Source organism: Passer montanus, unplaced genomic scaffold (genome assembly GCF_014805655.1).
Source record: "Passer montanus isolate IOZ18808 unplaced genomic scaffold, ASM1480565v1 scaffold44, whole genome shotgun sequence".
In the NCBI taxonomy this organism is placed as follows: domain Eukaryota; kingdom Metazoa; phylum Chordata; class Aves; order Passeriformes; family Passeridae; genus Passer; species Passer montanus.
Window position 1 is genome coordinate 2,099,513 of NW_024369262.1, and position 16,882 is coordinate 2,116,394.

Sequence of the window (16,882 nt, forward strand, 5' to 3'; positions counted from 1 at the left end):
CATTAATCATTCGTGGCTGCTCCTGCATCCTCTGAGCTGGGAGAATCTTGGTATTTCCATCCATTTCTGATCAATTCAAATATCTGTTTCTATTTCCATCCATTCTCAAGTGCCCTGCAAGTTCCAGCCTGGGTACCAGTGTTTATTTTTATTTTCTTTGCAGAGAAGTCGTTGGGGTGAGGTGATGAAGCACTTGGGAAGGATTTTGTAACTAAAATATCTCTTTTTTTTTCATGTGGCATCTTGTAATTAAGGCACCAAAGTGGGGATGGTTGGAGTAAGCTAGTCAGGAAAGGTGGATTTGAGTCAATTTGAAAAATTTGAGTAAATTTGATTTGAGTAAATTTGATTTGAGTAAGTTTGGTTTGAGTAAGTTTGATTTGAGTAAATTTGAAAAATTTATTCAAATTTTGAGTAAATGAGTCAGGAAAGGTGGATTCGAGTAAATTTGAAAAATTCATTTAAAATTTGAGTAAATGAGTCAGGCAAGGTGGATTTCCACACCTGGAGTAATCCCTGAGCAGGGCTGGAGCACAGAGGCACTCAAAGTTTGGGTGAGACCCCCAAAAGAATAACAAAGCAGAGACTTTAATGGAAATATCATCCCTTTAAAAAGTGATTTAAATGGAAATATCGTCCCTTAAAGTGATTTAAAATGCAGCTGTTGTGCTGTGCCCACAGTCAGTGTCAGAAATTAGCTTTATTTTTCCTGCTCTTAGCTCATTATCACTGAAAACAGAGACTGCAGCTCCTCAGGTTGGATCTTTAATTGTAAAATATTTCTTTGCATGGCAACTCCTGCATTTATTTCCCTTGGTAAGGAAGATATTTTACAGGAAATGCTGGAGTCATTAATTATGACTGTTGCTCATTAATTCAGTGCTGTCATTTTGGAGTTTCTGACCTTTCAGATCCTCATGGGACTGCTGGAATTTTACCTTCCCAAAGCATTTTTAGGGAATATTTTTCACCCAAATATTTTAATGCATAATTATTTGTTTATTCTTAATTATTAATTTATTTCAATGCGATATTTAGGGAAGGTTTTCTCCCAGCCTGCCCAGCTGTCAGGGACACTAAACAGCTCCACCAGAGCTCACATTATCCTCGTGGAAACATTTCCATCATATTACCATTGATAATATGGCAATATGGTAATTATAATAATATAATTACATATATATTATAATATATATTATATCATATTATAGTGTATATAGTAGATATTCTATATATTATATACAGTATGTATTTTTATATATTATATAATGTATATAATATATATAATATTAAAATTATAGTAATATGGTAATGTGGTAATTTGTTAATAGTAGTAATATATAATAATGCACTATAACACAATTATATTATTTATCACGATAAATGTAAACGAAGGTTTATTTGCCTTAAGGATTTACCCCTGAGCACCTTTAGGTATTGGAATAGGTATTGGTATGGGTATTTCCGTTAGGAAACACAACAAAAAAGATGTTTGGGGATAATTTTTAGAGGAAAAGGGGAGCGGGAAGGCGGGAACCTCCTGAGGGAGGCTGGAGCGGGGAGCGCGGGGCCGGGGCGACAACGCCGTGAGGGCCCGGAGCCGCTCCCGATGCTGCTCCCGGGCCCGTTCCGCCACTGTTCCCGGTTCCATTCCCGGTTCCCGTTTCCGTTCCCGGTTCCCGTTTCTATTCCCGGTTCCGTTCCCGGCCCCTCCCGCGCTGCCGGCGCCGCCTCAATCTTGTCCCCCCCGCGCCACCGTCGGCGGAGCGGGGTCAGGGCTGCGGCCCGGAAGCGGCGGCGGAGGCGGGGCCCGGTGCCGGGGCCTGTCCGTGTGTCCGGCCCGGGGCTGCCCGGGAGCGGCCTCTCCCCCGCGCTGCCCGTGCCCGCAGCCCCGGCAGGGCAGGACGATGGTGCAGAGCCCGCCCGCACGGCAGCGCCGCCGCCTGTGAGCCCCGCCCGGCCCCGGGGCCCGAGCCCCGCCGCGGACGCCGGTAAGGAGCGGACGGGGGCGGCCCCGCGGCCCGGCCTGCCCGGGGATGGGGGAGCCGTGAGGGGCCGGGAGCAGCGGGAGAGCCCCGGGGCTCCCCGAGCCCGGCTGCGCTCGGCCCGCGGCGGGGCCGCAGCCTCGGTTTATTTTTATTATTTACACATAAAAATGGTGTCGGGAGAGGTCGTCGGCTTGGAGTTTGTGTGCGTGGCGTCGTAGCAAGGGGGGGAAAAAATAACGGCGGTGAAAAATGATAATTTGTGTAGCACTAAAAATAGTTGTGTTTCGAAACAGCCTCTGAGCGGTGATTGCTGCGTGGGGATCACTTTTTGGGGAGCCTTTTGTCGTGTGGCTGTTCTGGGATGTTTTCCCCAATTTTCTCTACACTCCTATTTCACCCTCTTTTACTTTTTTGGTGGGGTTAACTTGACTGATGATTTCACGATGGTTTTAATAACAGAATTCCCGGTGCATCATGCCTGGAACATGGCTGCTCCATCGCTGCTGTTCCATGCAAACCGTGGATCCCAATCACCCTGGGGGAAAATCCATTCCGGCACAGCTGCGATTTCATGTTCCCCATTTTCCCCTCGTTTGCTCTCCAGGGTTTGTCTTTGGGGAGTTCATTTCCAGGATTAGCTCTGGAGATGGAATCACCCGGGTGAATTTGCCTGGCAGACAAGCCCGGAGCGCAGATGAGGATTCATTAATTAAGGTTTGCTCTCCACATCCTCGCCCAACTTCCCCGAAGTTTGGCCGCTGGAGCAGCGCGGTGGGGGAATCAACCTGGGCTTGGCCCTTGTGGTGAACAAACAATCACCGCGTTCTGCTTCCGAGGGCTGAGTGACGGGAAGCGCTCGGGATGAATCCCCGTGGCCCCGGGCAGGACCCAGCGGCTCGGGTTTCACCGGGGCTCCGCTGCCCTGCCCTGCCCTGCCCTGCACTGCCCTGCCCGGCCCGGGACAGCAGCCCCAGCACGGATGTTACTGAATTGTGGCTGGGAATCGCTCGCTGAGCCCGGCCCACGGGCAGGATGCAGCCCCGGCTGGCTTTGTTACCTGCCCTGATCTGAGGAGTGGCTCTGCTGGAATGTGATTCTTCCTTTCCGCTTGAAAGACAACAGCTTGAAAGGTCACCTGAGAAAACAGAATAGTCCCTGTGCTCTGAGAGTGCCCAGCTGAGGGCAGGGGACAGAGAGCTGGGTGTCCTTGCTGAGCAGGGGACAGAGGGACAGAGCCTGGCACATCCAGAGCCCTCCTGGAGCACCCCCTGAGCTGATCCTGCAGGTCTGGCAGCTGGCATCATCTTCTTTTTTGTTAAATGACAGCACAGGCTTTGTAGAAATGGAGCTGTTTTTAGGAATCCAGCCCTAAACTATTAATGAAACTCGCTGGTGTCAGGATTGTGTTGCTTTTCCCAAACCTCCCCTTACCCAAAGCATGGCTGGGTGGGAGTTCATTTTCTTCCTAAGACTGCCCTGACCTGTGAATAAAGCAGGTTCCCAGGGCTCAGAACGCCCAGGCTTTGTTTTGGGTGCAAACCTGTGTGTTTTGGGGGTTTGTTAATGTGTAAAATGGAGTGAGCTCACCCAGCTGGGCTGAGGTGCTGTTTGCTCTGAGCAGGGGGCTGAAGCACACAGACATGAGAATATTCCAGCCATAGCTCTCATATCTCAGCTGTGTCCCAGCTCCCTCATTTCAGTTTTGCTGCTGTTTCTATTTCCATCAGCGGCCACTGGCTGCTTTGCTGCTTCTCCCCCTTCTTTCCACACCCAAACTCTGAATTTGCCATTCCCCAAAGCTGCCATTTCCTCAGCTTGTCAGTAATTTTTCTGCTTGTGATTCAAGCTGTGTATCTGTCTGCATCCCTGTCTCCTCACAGTTCTCATTACAGACTGAAGAGCCTTTTCCTGGCATTTCTCTGCACTTTCACTGCTGAATTGGGTCCCACATTCCTTAATGAGTAGCTTTAATGAAGTCAACAATTAACCTTGAACTGGTCACCACTCAACCAGGTTGTGATTACTGAACAGTTACTGAGAATTTTCACACTTCTTCATCAAAACCATCCTGTATTTTTGATTTCTCACGGATCTTTAAAGGTCCTGTAAAACGGAATAATTTTGTTTTTCCTTTCCCCTCCCAGGTTCTCATGGTGAGCAGTAGTAACCAGAATAGCATTTTTAATACAAATTCAAAGTCCTTCATCTGTTACTGTGTGTTTTATTGCAGTCTGGCTGGTTTGGGTTATGGTAACTCACGTTGGAAGTCATGACTTGGACCTGGAAAAGCTGGGAGGTTTAAAAATGCCCATGAGCTCTTTTAGCTGGAAGTGAATCCATTCCCATGGCACAGGCTCTTGGCAGACAGAGATGCCTGCTTCAGGTTTGGCACCAAAATGTCTGATTTTCAACCAAAGGTTGAGTTCATTTTGATTTTACAGCTGGGTATGTTTAAAATTATGTTTTTCACTTCTAACAAAAGTCAGAATTCAGGGTTCATTGATCCAGGGGAAAAAAGCTTCCTCACTCTGTTGCTGCTTCCTGACTTTTAACTTTCCTTGCCTTTTCTCATTCATCATTTTTAAGAACTGAGAACATACAAAAAAATACCTGGAACTTGTTTGGATTTGTCTGTTTCTGCATGAATTTTTCTTCCAGTGGGAAATGGAAATCAGCTTTGCTGTCCCCAGAGTATCAGCTGGCACAAAGTTCAGGTGCTTGTGGTGAATCCACCAGACTTTCTGAACAACACAAGTCTGTTGGGAAGGGCTGTCACACACAGATTAAGTAATGTTTGTCTTCCTTTTTATTTTTTACATCATTGACTTATTTTTTTCAAGTTTTCTGTCTTTATAGAGAGTTGAAGTCTGAAATTTGGGTGTTTGAAATTCAATCTCAATTTGATCTTTACAATTTTCTGTCATTCAGCAAATTCTCTTCCTTGGCTTTGTTTCATGGGCAGACCTGAAATGTTTGCTGTTGGTGCCCCTCTTGGGGATATTGAAATGATTAATTAATCTTTGAAAAGTGTTTTGAGAGGTGCAAAAAAACCATTTCATGCAAGTATGAAGCATTTGCTTCTTTCTATTCCTGCAAGTCCCTGGATTTGTTCGTATTCTGCATCCTGACCCTTTATCAGGGAGCCAGGAGGAAGGAATGTCCTTTTCCACATTTCCAGGTGCTGTTCCCTGCTGCCCTGTGCAGTGCATGTGCAAAGCCATTTTCCTGCCGTTTTCATCTTCCAGGCTGCAGGAAAATAGAAGTTTTTAGGAAAATGTGGAGTTTTTTCCTCAGTAAACATATTTGTGGATAAAATAGCTCAGCAAACTGATAAGCCACTTCTGGCTGGAGCCAATTCCCCTTATCTCCCAGTGGAGCAGATGTGTTTGTGCACATCTGCTGATCCTGGGGTTATGTTGGGTTGGATTCAAGGACCCAAGGTGATGTTTTTGTGAAGTTTCCTCCTCCACACGCCCTGATTGCTTCCCTCCCTGTGTGCTGAGCAGAAACCTGCTGGCATTTCCCAGGAGTTGTTGGGTTTGGTTTATTCTGCTCACGCTGGAGGAGGCTCAGCTGCACAGAGGTACTGCTGTGCCCTGGGGGATTCCTCCACGATGAATTCCTCCTTCCTGCCTGCCCTGCTGCTGCTGGGGAAGGTTTTAGGCTGTGCAGTTTCATCCCACTTCCTAAAAAGATGATCTGAAGCTGCTGCAGATCCTAACACCTCTATTTTCCCAGATATCAGGATGCTGAAGTTACCCTTCCTTACACTTGAACCTCATCAGGTTGTCCCAGAGCCACCTCTCCAGCCTGTCCAGATCCTTCCCACACAGCTCGCTGTCACTGCCAAGCTTGTCCCCATGTCCCTGTCACCCTCAAAGATGCTGAACAGCACCAGCCCCATCAGCAGCCCCAGCTCACACAACTCTGACTTTTATTTTCACTCTTAGACATCAAATTTGCAGAGAAGAAATCCAAATGAAATGATTTTGGTACCTGCTGCTGTTTATTGTTGCTAAAGGTGTTTGGTGTGAACACCACTGCTTTGTTTGCATTTATTTATGGCTGCTTTCCCGTGTCTGTTTGATTTGTATTTGTAAATATTCCTTTGGCACACAGCATCATTTTCATTCAGAGTGGTTAACCCTGAACTGATCCATTTCTTTACCCCTCTGCACTCCTGGTAGTGAGGCACCTTTGAAAATACAATTGATTTATTTTTTTGAGCTGCACAGCTCAATTTAAATACTGTTCTGTGCAGTGAGATACTGAAAATTGAAAAACTTGTGAGATCCTAAAGGAGTGCTGGGGTAGGCACTGCTGCCTCCTGCCCTTCTCCTTCATCCAGTTTTCCTCCTTAGGATATTTCAGTGGTGGTTTTACATTTAAACCCCTCCTCCAGAGTGATTACCTTGCCTGCACAACAAGAAGGGGAAATATCTGTGAGGAAATTCCATCATTTTAAGCTTTCTAGTGGCAGGGTGGTAGTTGACATTATTGACAAAAATGTCAAACCACTTTGATCTCTTTAAAATTCATCTTTGGTTTGTTTTTTTTTTCACTTTGGTAAGTGCAGTTTTGCTTTCAATACCTGCTTTAGTACAGCATATGGGATTTTTATTCTTAGGAATTCAGCTCCTTTGATATTAAGCCTCCAAATGGGAATTCAATATTTCAGCTGTGACTCATTGCATTGACTTTTCGGTCTTTGTGATAGACTTCAAGATTTTCCTTGTTTGCAATTTAGCCTTGAAAAACTCATCAGTCTATTTCAGCAGCTTCCTTTTCCACACTCTTTCATACACAAATAAAGAGGAATTCAGTGTTGCTCCTTTGAGGTTGCTGTCAGGAGCTGTTTTGGAGGAAATCTCCCCAAATTATAGAATATTTTCCTGCTTTTGAGTTGGCTGCTCAGTTCTGGCCCTCTGACAGATTAAACTGTTGCATTTCCCCCTTTACCATTTTAATCTTGTCCCTGCCTGGGTTTGTAGATGCTGATTTAAGAGCACAACATCTCCAGGGTTTCCTGGCGAGTTCCAGCAGCTGCAACTCCTGCTGAACATCCCTCACTACCCAGCAATTACCTTGGAGCTGCTGGCCAATGTTCCAGCCTGGCAGTTTTCATTCTTGAGCTCCTTGTTTAGTCTGACTGGGGAGATTTTTATTGCACCAAGTATTAAAAGGCTTTGCTGGAGTGAAGAGAGGCAGCAGCAGTCATTAGAGCCACTCACTAAATTATTTATTTGGCTAAAAAGTGAAATCTGATCTTGCTTGCCTGACCTGCCAGGAGGTAAAAGCATTGTTTTGGTTTGGTTTGCTTTTTTTTTAACTCTGTGAACAAGAAATAAAAGTTTAAATGATATTCTTGAAGTTATTCATTTACACAGAGGAGGAAGTAAGTTACTAGAGCTGGCAGAAGAGCTGGGGTGCATTGTGATTCTAACAGAGGAGTTTAAGGAACCCTGAAAATCCATAGACACTTTGATGTAATGCACTGATCTGGGTCACAAATGCCATGACAATTAAAGTTATTTAAGTACTTTGATTAAAAAATCAGTAATTCTTCAGGCAGCAGCATGGAAACATTCATCCTTCTGCTTTCCCCCACTGCTATTTTCATGTCAGCTCCAGTACTGAAATCCACAGTTGTTCCCTTTTCCCTCCCAAATGCTCCAAAGGCACATTACTCCTCGGAAATTGCAGCTTATGGCATTTTCTAATTGCTTTCAAAGCCAGTGAGTTATGGCAGCATATTAAACAACTGGCACTTAAAAGCTGGTGATCTCTTACATAAAAATATTAGCCTGAATATTTCCCTGTGTAGGATTTTCAGCACATCCTCTTTTTTTATGGCTGGTTTTAGACTCTGTGGCAAACAAATTCTAGTGGAGCTGTTAGAAACCCCTTTAAAAAAGGAATCCCAGGCCTGGATGTGCTGTGGGTGACACTCAGCCCTGATTAAAAGCTGCAGTAAACTCTGCATCTGTGTTATTTCCTAAAGGAAATTCAGGAGGGGACACTGCCTACAACTCTGCTTTTGGTTTAGGTTTTGATCTTCCATCTCCCCACGTTTCCAGAAGGAGTATTTGGGGTTTTGCCTCTGGATGGAGCGTTTGGGGTTTTTAACTCGGGCTCTTGGAAGGAATTTGCTGCCAGGGACAAGCCAGGCAGAACGTGCAGGAGGGCGGATCATTCCCAGCATGATCCCTGCCAGCCCCAGCTCTCCCTTCCCTGTCCCTGCTGCCTTCTGCCACCTTGCCTGGCTGTGCCACAGCTGCTCTGGGACACAGTTCTGGTAAGGTGCACATTTCTCATCACCTTTCCTTCCCCTCCCATCCCTCTCCTTTCCCTGCTTTTCACCTTGGCTTATAGGGATGTTCACAGCACCCACTTCTCTGTGAGAAAAACTTCCTGGGCTTTGCAGGGTGGACGGAAAGGGGTTGATGGTGCAAAATAATGAAGCCAGGATGAGATCTTGAGCTCTGGAGAGCTCTGTCTCAGCAGGCACAGCCCAGGGTTGTGTTGTTGGCACTGTACCTGTGACTCTTCTCCCTGAGCTGGATTTTCCCCTCTCTGGGACACTTCTGCAGGTTCTGTCAATATTTCTTCTGCAAACAGGAACTGCTGAAGCATTCCTGCCAGTAAAATCCTTAGTATACACAAGGAAGTTGAGATCAGTTGTACTCTGTGGGCTCTGAAAAGAGCTTTGTCTTCACTCCTGTTCTTTACCCTTCTTTTGTTTTCTCTTGAATCAATAGATCACATCACAGATCCCTCCCTGCCTTGCCCTGTGACTCTCTCATCCTCTGAGCTGCCACTTTTCAGCCCTGCTACACCTGGATTGTAAATGACAATGGTGGCAGTCAGGAGGAATCACCCTGAGCTGCAGGAGCAGTCCCTGCCTTAATTAAATGTTATCAGATCTCTGTGGATGTTCCAGCTTTAACCCTTGCAGTACAGAATCCTTTTTGCCTTTCCCTCAGAGTTTTGGAGATCAGCAGCACCTTGCTAGGAGCAGCTCCTGCCGTGGTGTTTTCATTGGGGTCAAAAGCCTTTTCAGCCAGGGTTTTAGGTAGGACAGAGATAAAGGTGGGCTTGGAGTTCCTTCTTGCAGAGCTTCTGAAGGAGATGTCACAAGGCTGCCCTTTAACACCTGGCTGTTTGCTTTTCCCTGGGTGTGGAGGTGGGGAAGCTGACACAGGAATTTGGGTCTTTTTGCTCTGCAGATAACAATTCAGGAGGAGAATCAGACAAAATTATTATATTTGGGGCAAAAATTAGTGACTCTGTAAGCACAGCCGGGACCTTCCTCAGCATGTCAGGTCCTGGCTGTGCTTACAGACAGAACAAAAAGTTCTAGATCCTGCAAGAATTAAATAAAGACCAGGAGTCTTCCAGCCTCCACCCTAATGCAGTTTTTTGGGTATATCTGCCCATAGGATTCTTGATGCAAAAGCCTTAAATAATGTAGGGCTGCTTCTCAGACCCTGCTTTGAAAATAAAAGCATTTGGGGTGGGGTAAAGAGGGATCCTTAAGGCTCCAGCCTTGGTTTTCAAAGGCTGTGCAGAGTTTGGTTTGTACCTTGGTGCATTCAGACATCGCTGGCATTAAAATGTAGCAGTGATACCCTGCCTGGGGAAAGGCAAGAACTGGCTCTATTACTTATCAGTGATGCTGGGCTGTGCTGGAAGCCCTCATTCCTTAAAACCTGTTCCCAGCTGGCAGTTTGAGGCCCTGGGAAGGTGATGAGGAGCCTGTTCTGCTCACTGCTGTATTTCAGGCACACGCTCTGTGCTCAGTGAAGAGCACAGCCGTGGAATTTAATCTCAATTCTGTGTACAGCCCCATTTCTCTCTTTCTGTCTGCTGTGATCCACCACCCCCAGCTGTAACACACAGTCCAGTGACTCTGTTGGAACATTCTTTCCCCTCAGGTGAACAATCAGAATAATGTTCTACATAAACCTGTTGGAGAACCTGAAGGTTTATGTCAGCAGCCGCCCTCCGCTCGTGGTCTTTATGATCAGCGTGAGCGCCATGGCCATCGCCTTCCTGACACTGGGCTACTTCTTCAAGATCAAGGAGATCAAATCCCCAGAAATGACAGAGGTACGTGCAGAAATGATGTGCCTGAAGTTAAGGTTTTTCCCCTCCTAGAGAGCACAGAGTGGTGGGGGGGATTGTCTCCATTTTATTTTCAGAAGGGCTGTTGGGGTGAGTGTTTGTTAGCTGTTTTATATCAAGGATGAGGCCAAATCATCTGTCATGGATCTTCCCTGCTGTGGCTAGGGACCTTTCAGTTTGTTATTTAGGTGTTATTCAGTTTGTTTATTTAGCTGGTTTGGGGAACTTCTTCCTTCAGCACTGTCCTGCAAGGAGGGGAACCTGGGCAGGAACCACTCACCCCAGAGTGTGATGAGGGGCTTGGAGCACAAACCCTGTGAGGAACAGCTGGGGGAGCTGGGGGTCTTTACTCTGGAGAAAAGGAGACTCAGGGGTGACCTTATCACTCTACAGCTCCCTGAAAGGTGGCTGTGCTCAGCTGGGGCTGGGCTCTTTCTCCAGGCAGCACTGACAGAATGAGAGGACACAGTCTCAAGCTGCATCAAGGGAAATACAGGTTGGATATTAGGAAAAAGTTTTTTAAAGAATGAGTGATAAAGTTCTGGAATTGCTGTCTGGGGAGGTGGTGCAGTCCCCATCCCTGGGTGTGTTTGACAAAGCCTGGATGTGGCACTGGGTGCCAGGGTTTAGGTGACGTATCGGGGCTGGGATGAACTCCATGATCTTGAAGGTCTCTTCCAACCCAGTGATTCTGTGGACAGACTGAGTTTCCTTTCCAGCTCAGGGGAGGGAGCTGGGACTGAACCCATCTGACTTCAGCAAACAACTTTCCTGTTGTTGAGCCAGCCCTGCTGGTGTTTGTGTTGCCCTCTGAGCCGTGTGATTTTTGTTCAATGGCCTGGAACCGGGCGGGAGCTCCCTCATGGGCTTGAATTCTCCCCCTTTTGTTTTAAGGACTGGAATACTTTCCTGCTGAGGTTTAATGATTTGGACTTCTGTATATCTGAGAATGAAACCTTGAAGCACCTCCTGAACGACACCACAACCCCAGAGAGCACGGTGACCAGCGGCCAGGCCAGGTCTTCCACGCAGTCCCCACAGACCCTCGAGGACTCTGGTCCCATCAACATCTCTGTCACCATCACGCTGACCCTGGACCCTCTCAGACCTTTTGGGGGATACTCTCGCAATGTCACACACCTCAGCTCCACAATTTTTGGGCACCAGATTGGACTTTCAGGTAGGCAAGGATGGACCTTCAACAATTCGGGTTACAGTTGGCTTTTAGAGGGTTTTTCCTAACCTTTCACAGGGGGATTGGCTTCAAACTGAAATTAAAGAGGTTTAGATTAAATATTAGGAAGAAATTCTTTATTGTGAGGGTGATGAGTGCTCAGAAGCTGTGGCTGCCCCATCCCTGGAAGTGTCCAAGGCCAGGGTGGACAGGGCTTGGAGCAACCTGAGCTAGTGAAAATGTCCCTGCCCATGGCAGGGGGTGGAACAAGATAGTTTTTAAGGTCCCCTCCAGCCCAAACCATTCTATGATTCCAAATAATTATAATATTTTAATCACTATATAATCAAATAAAAATGTTTTCTACTATTATTATTATTATTGTTGTTGTTATTGTTATTGTTATTATTGTTGTTGTTATTGTTATTATTGTTGTTGTTGTTGTTGTTGTTGTTATTATTGTTATTATTATTATCTCTTATGCACAGAACACAGATGTGCTCCCAACTTCCTCTGAGTTTATTCCTGTATGGAGCCCTTCTCTTGTTTGTTAGAGGAACTTGTCCCTGCATTCAGAATGGAAAAGAACCTGCAGGCATGCCAAGATCAGGCTTGGCAGTTTGAAATGATTAAACCTAATGACAATGGAAGGTCATTTTTAAGCCAGCAAAATTCCAAACAGTGACTCTCTTCAGTTTTGTCTTGATCCATCAAGTCCTCAGCTGACATTTCAAATGTGGCATAGATGCAGTAGAGAGTATTATGTTGCCTAAAAAATTCTAGTTTATCTAAAATGCATAAGTGAATCAGCTTTAATATCACAAACAGCACCAGATAAGATGATTATGGTTTCTGTGGTGTGCAGAGACCAATCTGCTCTCTGGCTGCCTGCCAGGAAGTTTTGACAGGAGTTCATAGAGAATTAATAGAAGTTGATAATAGAACCTCACTGTATTTTAGCTTTCAGCCAGAATTACATTTTATAATAATGTTGAAGGTCTTGAACCTGTGGAGAGACATTGCCAATAGCTGCAAATGTGCATTACTGGGGTTTCTGTTGTTATTTTGTTGCTGCTTTGAGAGCTACCAAATGCAAGTTCCATTTGCAGCAGCCTGGATTTGTTTTCAGTCTGAATTTCTCCACATGGGGTGATCATACAGGACTTAATGTGCAGTTCAGCATCTGCTGACACCTTTTTCTCTGCACAAAAATCTCCAGTTTGAAAAGTGAGCACCACAAGAAACAGATGTGGAACAAAGTTCTTAGGAGGAGAAAGGCTTTTCTTATAAAAGTCTGTGAACATGCATGAATTCACTTAGAGTTTTTAATTTCTGAAAGCAGCCTGATGTCCCCAGTTCTGGGGTGGGAGAGATGGTCTGTGAACATGCATGAATTCACTTAGAAAGAGTTTTTAATTTCTGAAAGCAGCCTGATGACCCCAGTTCTGGGGTGGGAGAGATTAGAAAGAGCAGCAGCTGGGGGATTTTGTGGTTTGTTTTGGGTTTAACTTTTCTCTTTGTTGCCTGCAAAGATCCGGGACAACTCCAAAGGGTGACGCTTCCTGCCTTAATCATCTGTGTGCTCTCCTTACCCCAGTGATTATTGCTCAGATACATTTGTGAACCCAAACCCAGCTTTCCTTGTCTCTTTCTCAAAGGCAGAGAATCCCACGAGGAGATCAACATCACCTTCACCCTGCCAGCTGCCTGGAACTCTGATGACTGCGTCCTGCACGGCCACTGCGAGCAGGTCGTGTTCACCACCTGCATGACTGTGACAGCAGCCAGCAACGTGTTCCCAGTCACAGTGTAAGTGCAGCCCTCCCCCAGGGGCTGCTTCCTGCCTCACTCATTCCTCTGAGTTGTTAGCTCCTCCTGAAAATTCCTGTTGATCATGGGAATTATGTCCTTGCACTCCGCCCCCCATGGTAAAACATTTGTCACAAAAACTCTGCTCTCTTTGAGATTTTTTTTTGGCCCATGCCTGCCTTTTAACTGTGATTTAAACTTCACTGGGAGCAAGAGAATCCCTGGAAATTTAAGGGATTTACCCCATAAATGAGTTTCAGAGATGAGATTTGACACTGAGGTTCTCACCCTCTTCCCTGCTGAGAGATCAGCTCAAGGCAAAGGCTGCTTTGCCTTCACCAAAATATCTTCCCTTTGTCTTCCCTGACACTGTTCCATCCAACCTGGAGGAGCCCAGGCTGTGGGAAGCCTTAGAAAAACCAGTATTTTTCCAATTATGCTATGGGATGTTGGCTTAGTGCAACAACATGCAGTTAAATTCTCATTTTGATGTAGCAATCATGTGGCTTTTAGGGGTTTTTAACTGAAACTTTGGGGTTTTGTTGTTGCTTTGGAAGGCCCAAACTAAAACCATGTTTTGAGGAGCAAAGTTGTCCTGGTTGAACATGGAAAATACATTTCAGAGTGCTGTTTATTTCTGTTTTCTTGCAGTCAGCCACCACATTGTGTTCCTGAAACCTACAGCAATGCCACTCAGTGGTACAAGATCTTCACCACGGCCAGGGACTCGAACACAAAATATGCCCAGGATTACAACCCCTTCTGGTGTTACAAGGGAGCAATTGGCAAAGTCTACCATGCTTTAAATCCCAAACTAACTGTTATAGTTCCAGATGTAAGTGCTGGCTGTTGCTCTGGTGTTTTCAGTAAATGCTTAGCTCTGGTTTCATTGGATATGTTTCCTAAAATTGTCATTTTTGCTGCTGGTTTATCATGTGGCTTCATTGGATATGGTTCCTAAAATTGTCTTTTTTTGCTGTTTATTGTGTGGTATGAGGGCTGAGAATGCTCCACCCTAATGGGTTTGATGATTTTCATCCATGTGCCTCACAGCTCTTCACAACCACCATTTATACTTTGAAATCATTTCACAAAAGCCTCTGCCAATATTTGGAAAATATCCCTAACACAGATTTTTAACACAAGAAACATTTTGTGCCACGAGTAGGAATCACTTCTATTGCTGTGTAAAGGGCAGAAAGTTGATTAATGAAGTTATTTTGTGGGTTGATCTGGTAATTATTGCTTTAATGTCAAGTGCTAGGTCAGTAAATGGTTTTGTTTTGCTTTGCTGTGTGCAGGACGATCGCTCTCTAATAAACCTGCACCTCATGCACACCAGTTACTTCCTCTTTGTGATGGTGATCACAATGTTCTGCTATGCAGTCATTAAAGGCAGACCAAGCAAACTGAGGCAAAGCAACACAGAATTCTGCTCTGAAAAGGTGAGTGTGTGGTAACAAAACCCTGACTCTGATAAGGAAACAGAGGAAAGCTCCTGCTGGGCAGAGGACAGACTGGTTTTTCTTGTCTCTGGAGATGGGGATTTAGTTGCCTTTCATTGTGGACAGTGCAGGTAGGGGTTATAAAATCCACACAAGGCCTTTGGAGATCCTCAAAATGAGATTTCTGTCCCCCAGAAATGCATCATTGCAGCTCAGGAAGTGCTGGGCTGTGACTCTGCTGCCGTAATTATGGTGTTGCAGGAACTTTTTTGTGAAGCAATTAGTAGGTGGCATTAAATCTTCATTTATTCATTATCTTTTACCACAACAGACTGAAAGCCTTGAGTAAAACATGATACATAATTCTAAGGGTTGTTCATCAGAATTAAGTAAAAAACAAAGCTGTTGAAAGAGTCACTGGTTGTTAATCAGAATTAAGTTAAAAACAGTAACAAAGCTGTTGAAAGAATCATTGTTCAGTGTTACCTTGGGGACCTGCAGTTTGCCTGAAGGATTCCATGTGAATATTTTTAATTCAGAAGTAGGAAGCCAGTGTTGACACCTTTTGGTCTTAGTGATATTTTGTAGTTTGGGGTGTTTTTTGTGGGATTTTTTTTTGTTTTGTTTTGGGTGGTTTGGGACTTTTATTCTATTGATTTTTGCAAAGTACAAAACGCCTTCAGACTCCCTTTGATTTCCTTTCCAAGTCAGACTTTCCAAGCTTTCTTTGAAAAGTCAAGGACAGCTCTGCCAGCTCACAGAGATAAATCATATCACTGTTACAGGATTAAGAATTTCCCTTTAATTAAATATTTTCCTTTGGTTTTTTTTTTTCCAGGTTGCTTTGTCAGAAGCATAAACCCCCCCTGTCCTCCTGAGAACGACGAAACCATTGCCTGCTGAACCCAGCCTGGGTCTTAACACTCTGTGAATCCATTACCTTGCAATGTTGGTTTATTCCAACCAAAGACATTTCAAAGTGCCTGTAATTGATTTGTACATATTTATAAAAGCAGAATATCCAGAGTAATTCTGAGCAGATGTGCTTGTCCCCTGGCCCTGCCCTGGGACAGCCCCATGTTGGTGTAGATAACTCCAGTGAAAAGGCTCCACTGAGGCAGAGATTTTTGTCTAGCTGCACCTGGGCAGGTGAAGATGCCTTTGCAAGTGTCTCAAACCAACCAAGAGATGTTTGGTTTTTTGCCCAACCTGTACAGTGTGTTTGAACCAAGTATGCACCTTTGATATAATCCTGCATTTCCAAAGCCACCAATCTACAACATGAATTCAATGTGTGTTTGTGTGGCCTAATACTTTATTCCATTTGCTCCTTGCTTGCAAGAAAAGATATCAACGTTTTAGATTTTTTTTTCTCTTTTGGAAGAAAAAAAAATACATATTCACATTTTAATAGTGCTGTATTTAGGACAAACTTGTGCTTTTATTCATAGTAAAGAAATTAAGAAGTGAAGTCCCATTTTAAACTGTTACTTACTGAAAAGAACTGTTTGATTTTTTTGTTTTGGTTTGGTTTTTTTTGGTTTGTTTTTTTTTTGGTATTTCATTTGGCTTGCTGAATGCCAGAGAACCAGTCAGCACAGAGACTATCTGGAAAACTTTTCCACTTGGCCTCCCCTCCCCAGCCCTCCAGCCAGGATTGTGTGTCTCTGCTGCAGAGCAGCTGTCTGTAAGCTTTTTTTTTTTTTTTTCATTTTCTTTCTTTTCTTTCTAGAAAGTGAAACTTAATAAAAGATGTATTGTGTTAGCAGCCTGCCCGGGCTCTGCGCAGCCTTGGGCAAGTGCAAAGAGTGAAAGGAAAAGAGATGCCAGAGTCTGTTCCAGAGCTTCACTCTGGGCTGTGCCTGCAGCTCTGAGGGGAGCTGCCCCTGGCCCTGCTGGGCTCTGGCCCATTAAATTCATTAAATTGCCATTTTCTGCTGTCCACTCAGGGGAAATGGCCACCAAAGTGGGGCTCTTGTGAGGAAGGTCAAAGAAACCACCCGGTGAAACCCCTTCTGTTCTCTGTGTCCATTCTTCTGTCAGAGATTTGGTTCTGTGCATTTCTCCCTTCTCCATTCTGCCTTTTGCTGGTTTTTCTTCTGGTTCCTTGAGCGGCCTCCTCAATTTCAGGGGTCAGGCTCTTCCTGCAGACATTTCCACCCCTACTTTTAAATCTCACTGGTTGCCTTAACTGACTTTTTACTTTCCTCCCAGCTTTCATTCATTCCTTCATTCCTCCATTCCTTCATTCCTTCCCACAGGCTTTTTTTCCTCCTCCTTTTGCTCCAAACTCTACAGAAGAAAAAAGCCAAGTGAGAATCTCATAGTCTCAGTGATGCTGG

The 16,882-nt window shown here is 44.9% G+C and overlaps 1 protein-coding gene across 1 annotated transcript; it reads left to right on the plus strand.

Annotated features, from left to right (window-relative positions):
- Positions 1–1,741: 1,741 nt before the first annotated feature.
- TMEM248 (transmembrane protein 248) lies at positions 1,742–16,882 on the plus strand. Its single transcript, XM_039720774.1, has 7 exons — positions 1,742–1,991; positions 9,923–10,097; positions 11,007–11,292; positions 12,945–13,095; positions 13,747–13,930; positions 14,397–14,540; positions 15,379–16,882. Exons 2-7 carry the CDS (start codon positions 9,939–9,941, stop codon positions 15,397–15,399), a joined length of 945 nt encoding a protein of 314 aa, XP_039576708.1. The 5' UTR covers positions 1,742–1,991; positions 9,923–9,938; the 3' UTR covers positions 15,400–16,882.

Bases quoted from the DNA above. Each gene is read 5' to 3' on its own strand.
- TMEM248 (XM_039720774.1), top strand. From the start codon at position 9,939: ATGTTCTACATAAACCTGTTGGAGAACCTGAAGGTTTATGTCAGCAGC. The intron at 13,096-13,746 runs GTAAGTGCAGCC...GTTTTCTTGCAG, and splicing joins AACGTGTTCCCAGTCACAGT to TCAGCCACCACATTGTGTTC. The intron at 13,931-14,396 runs GTAAGTGCTGGC...TGCTGTGTGCAG, and splicing joins TAACTGTTATAGTTCCAGAT to GACGATCGCTCTCTAATAAA.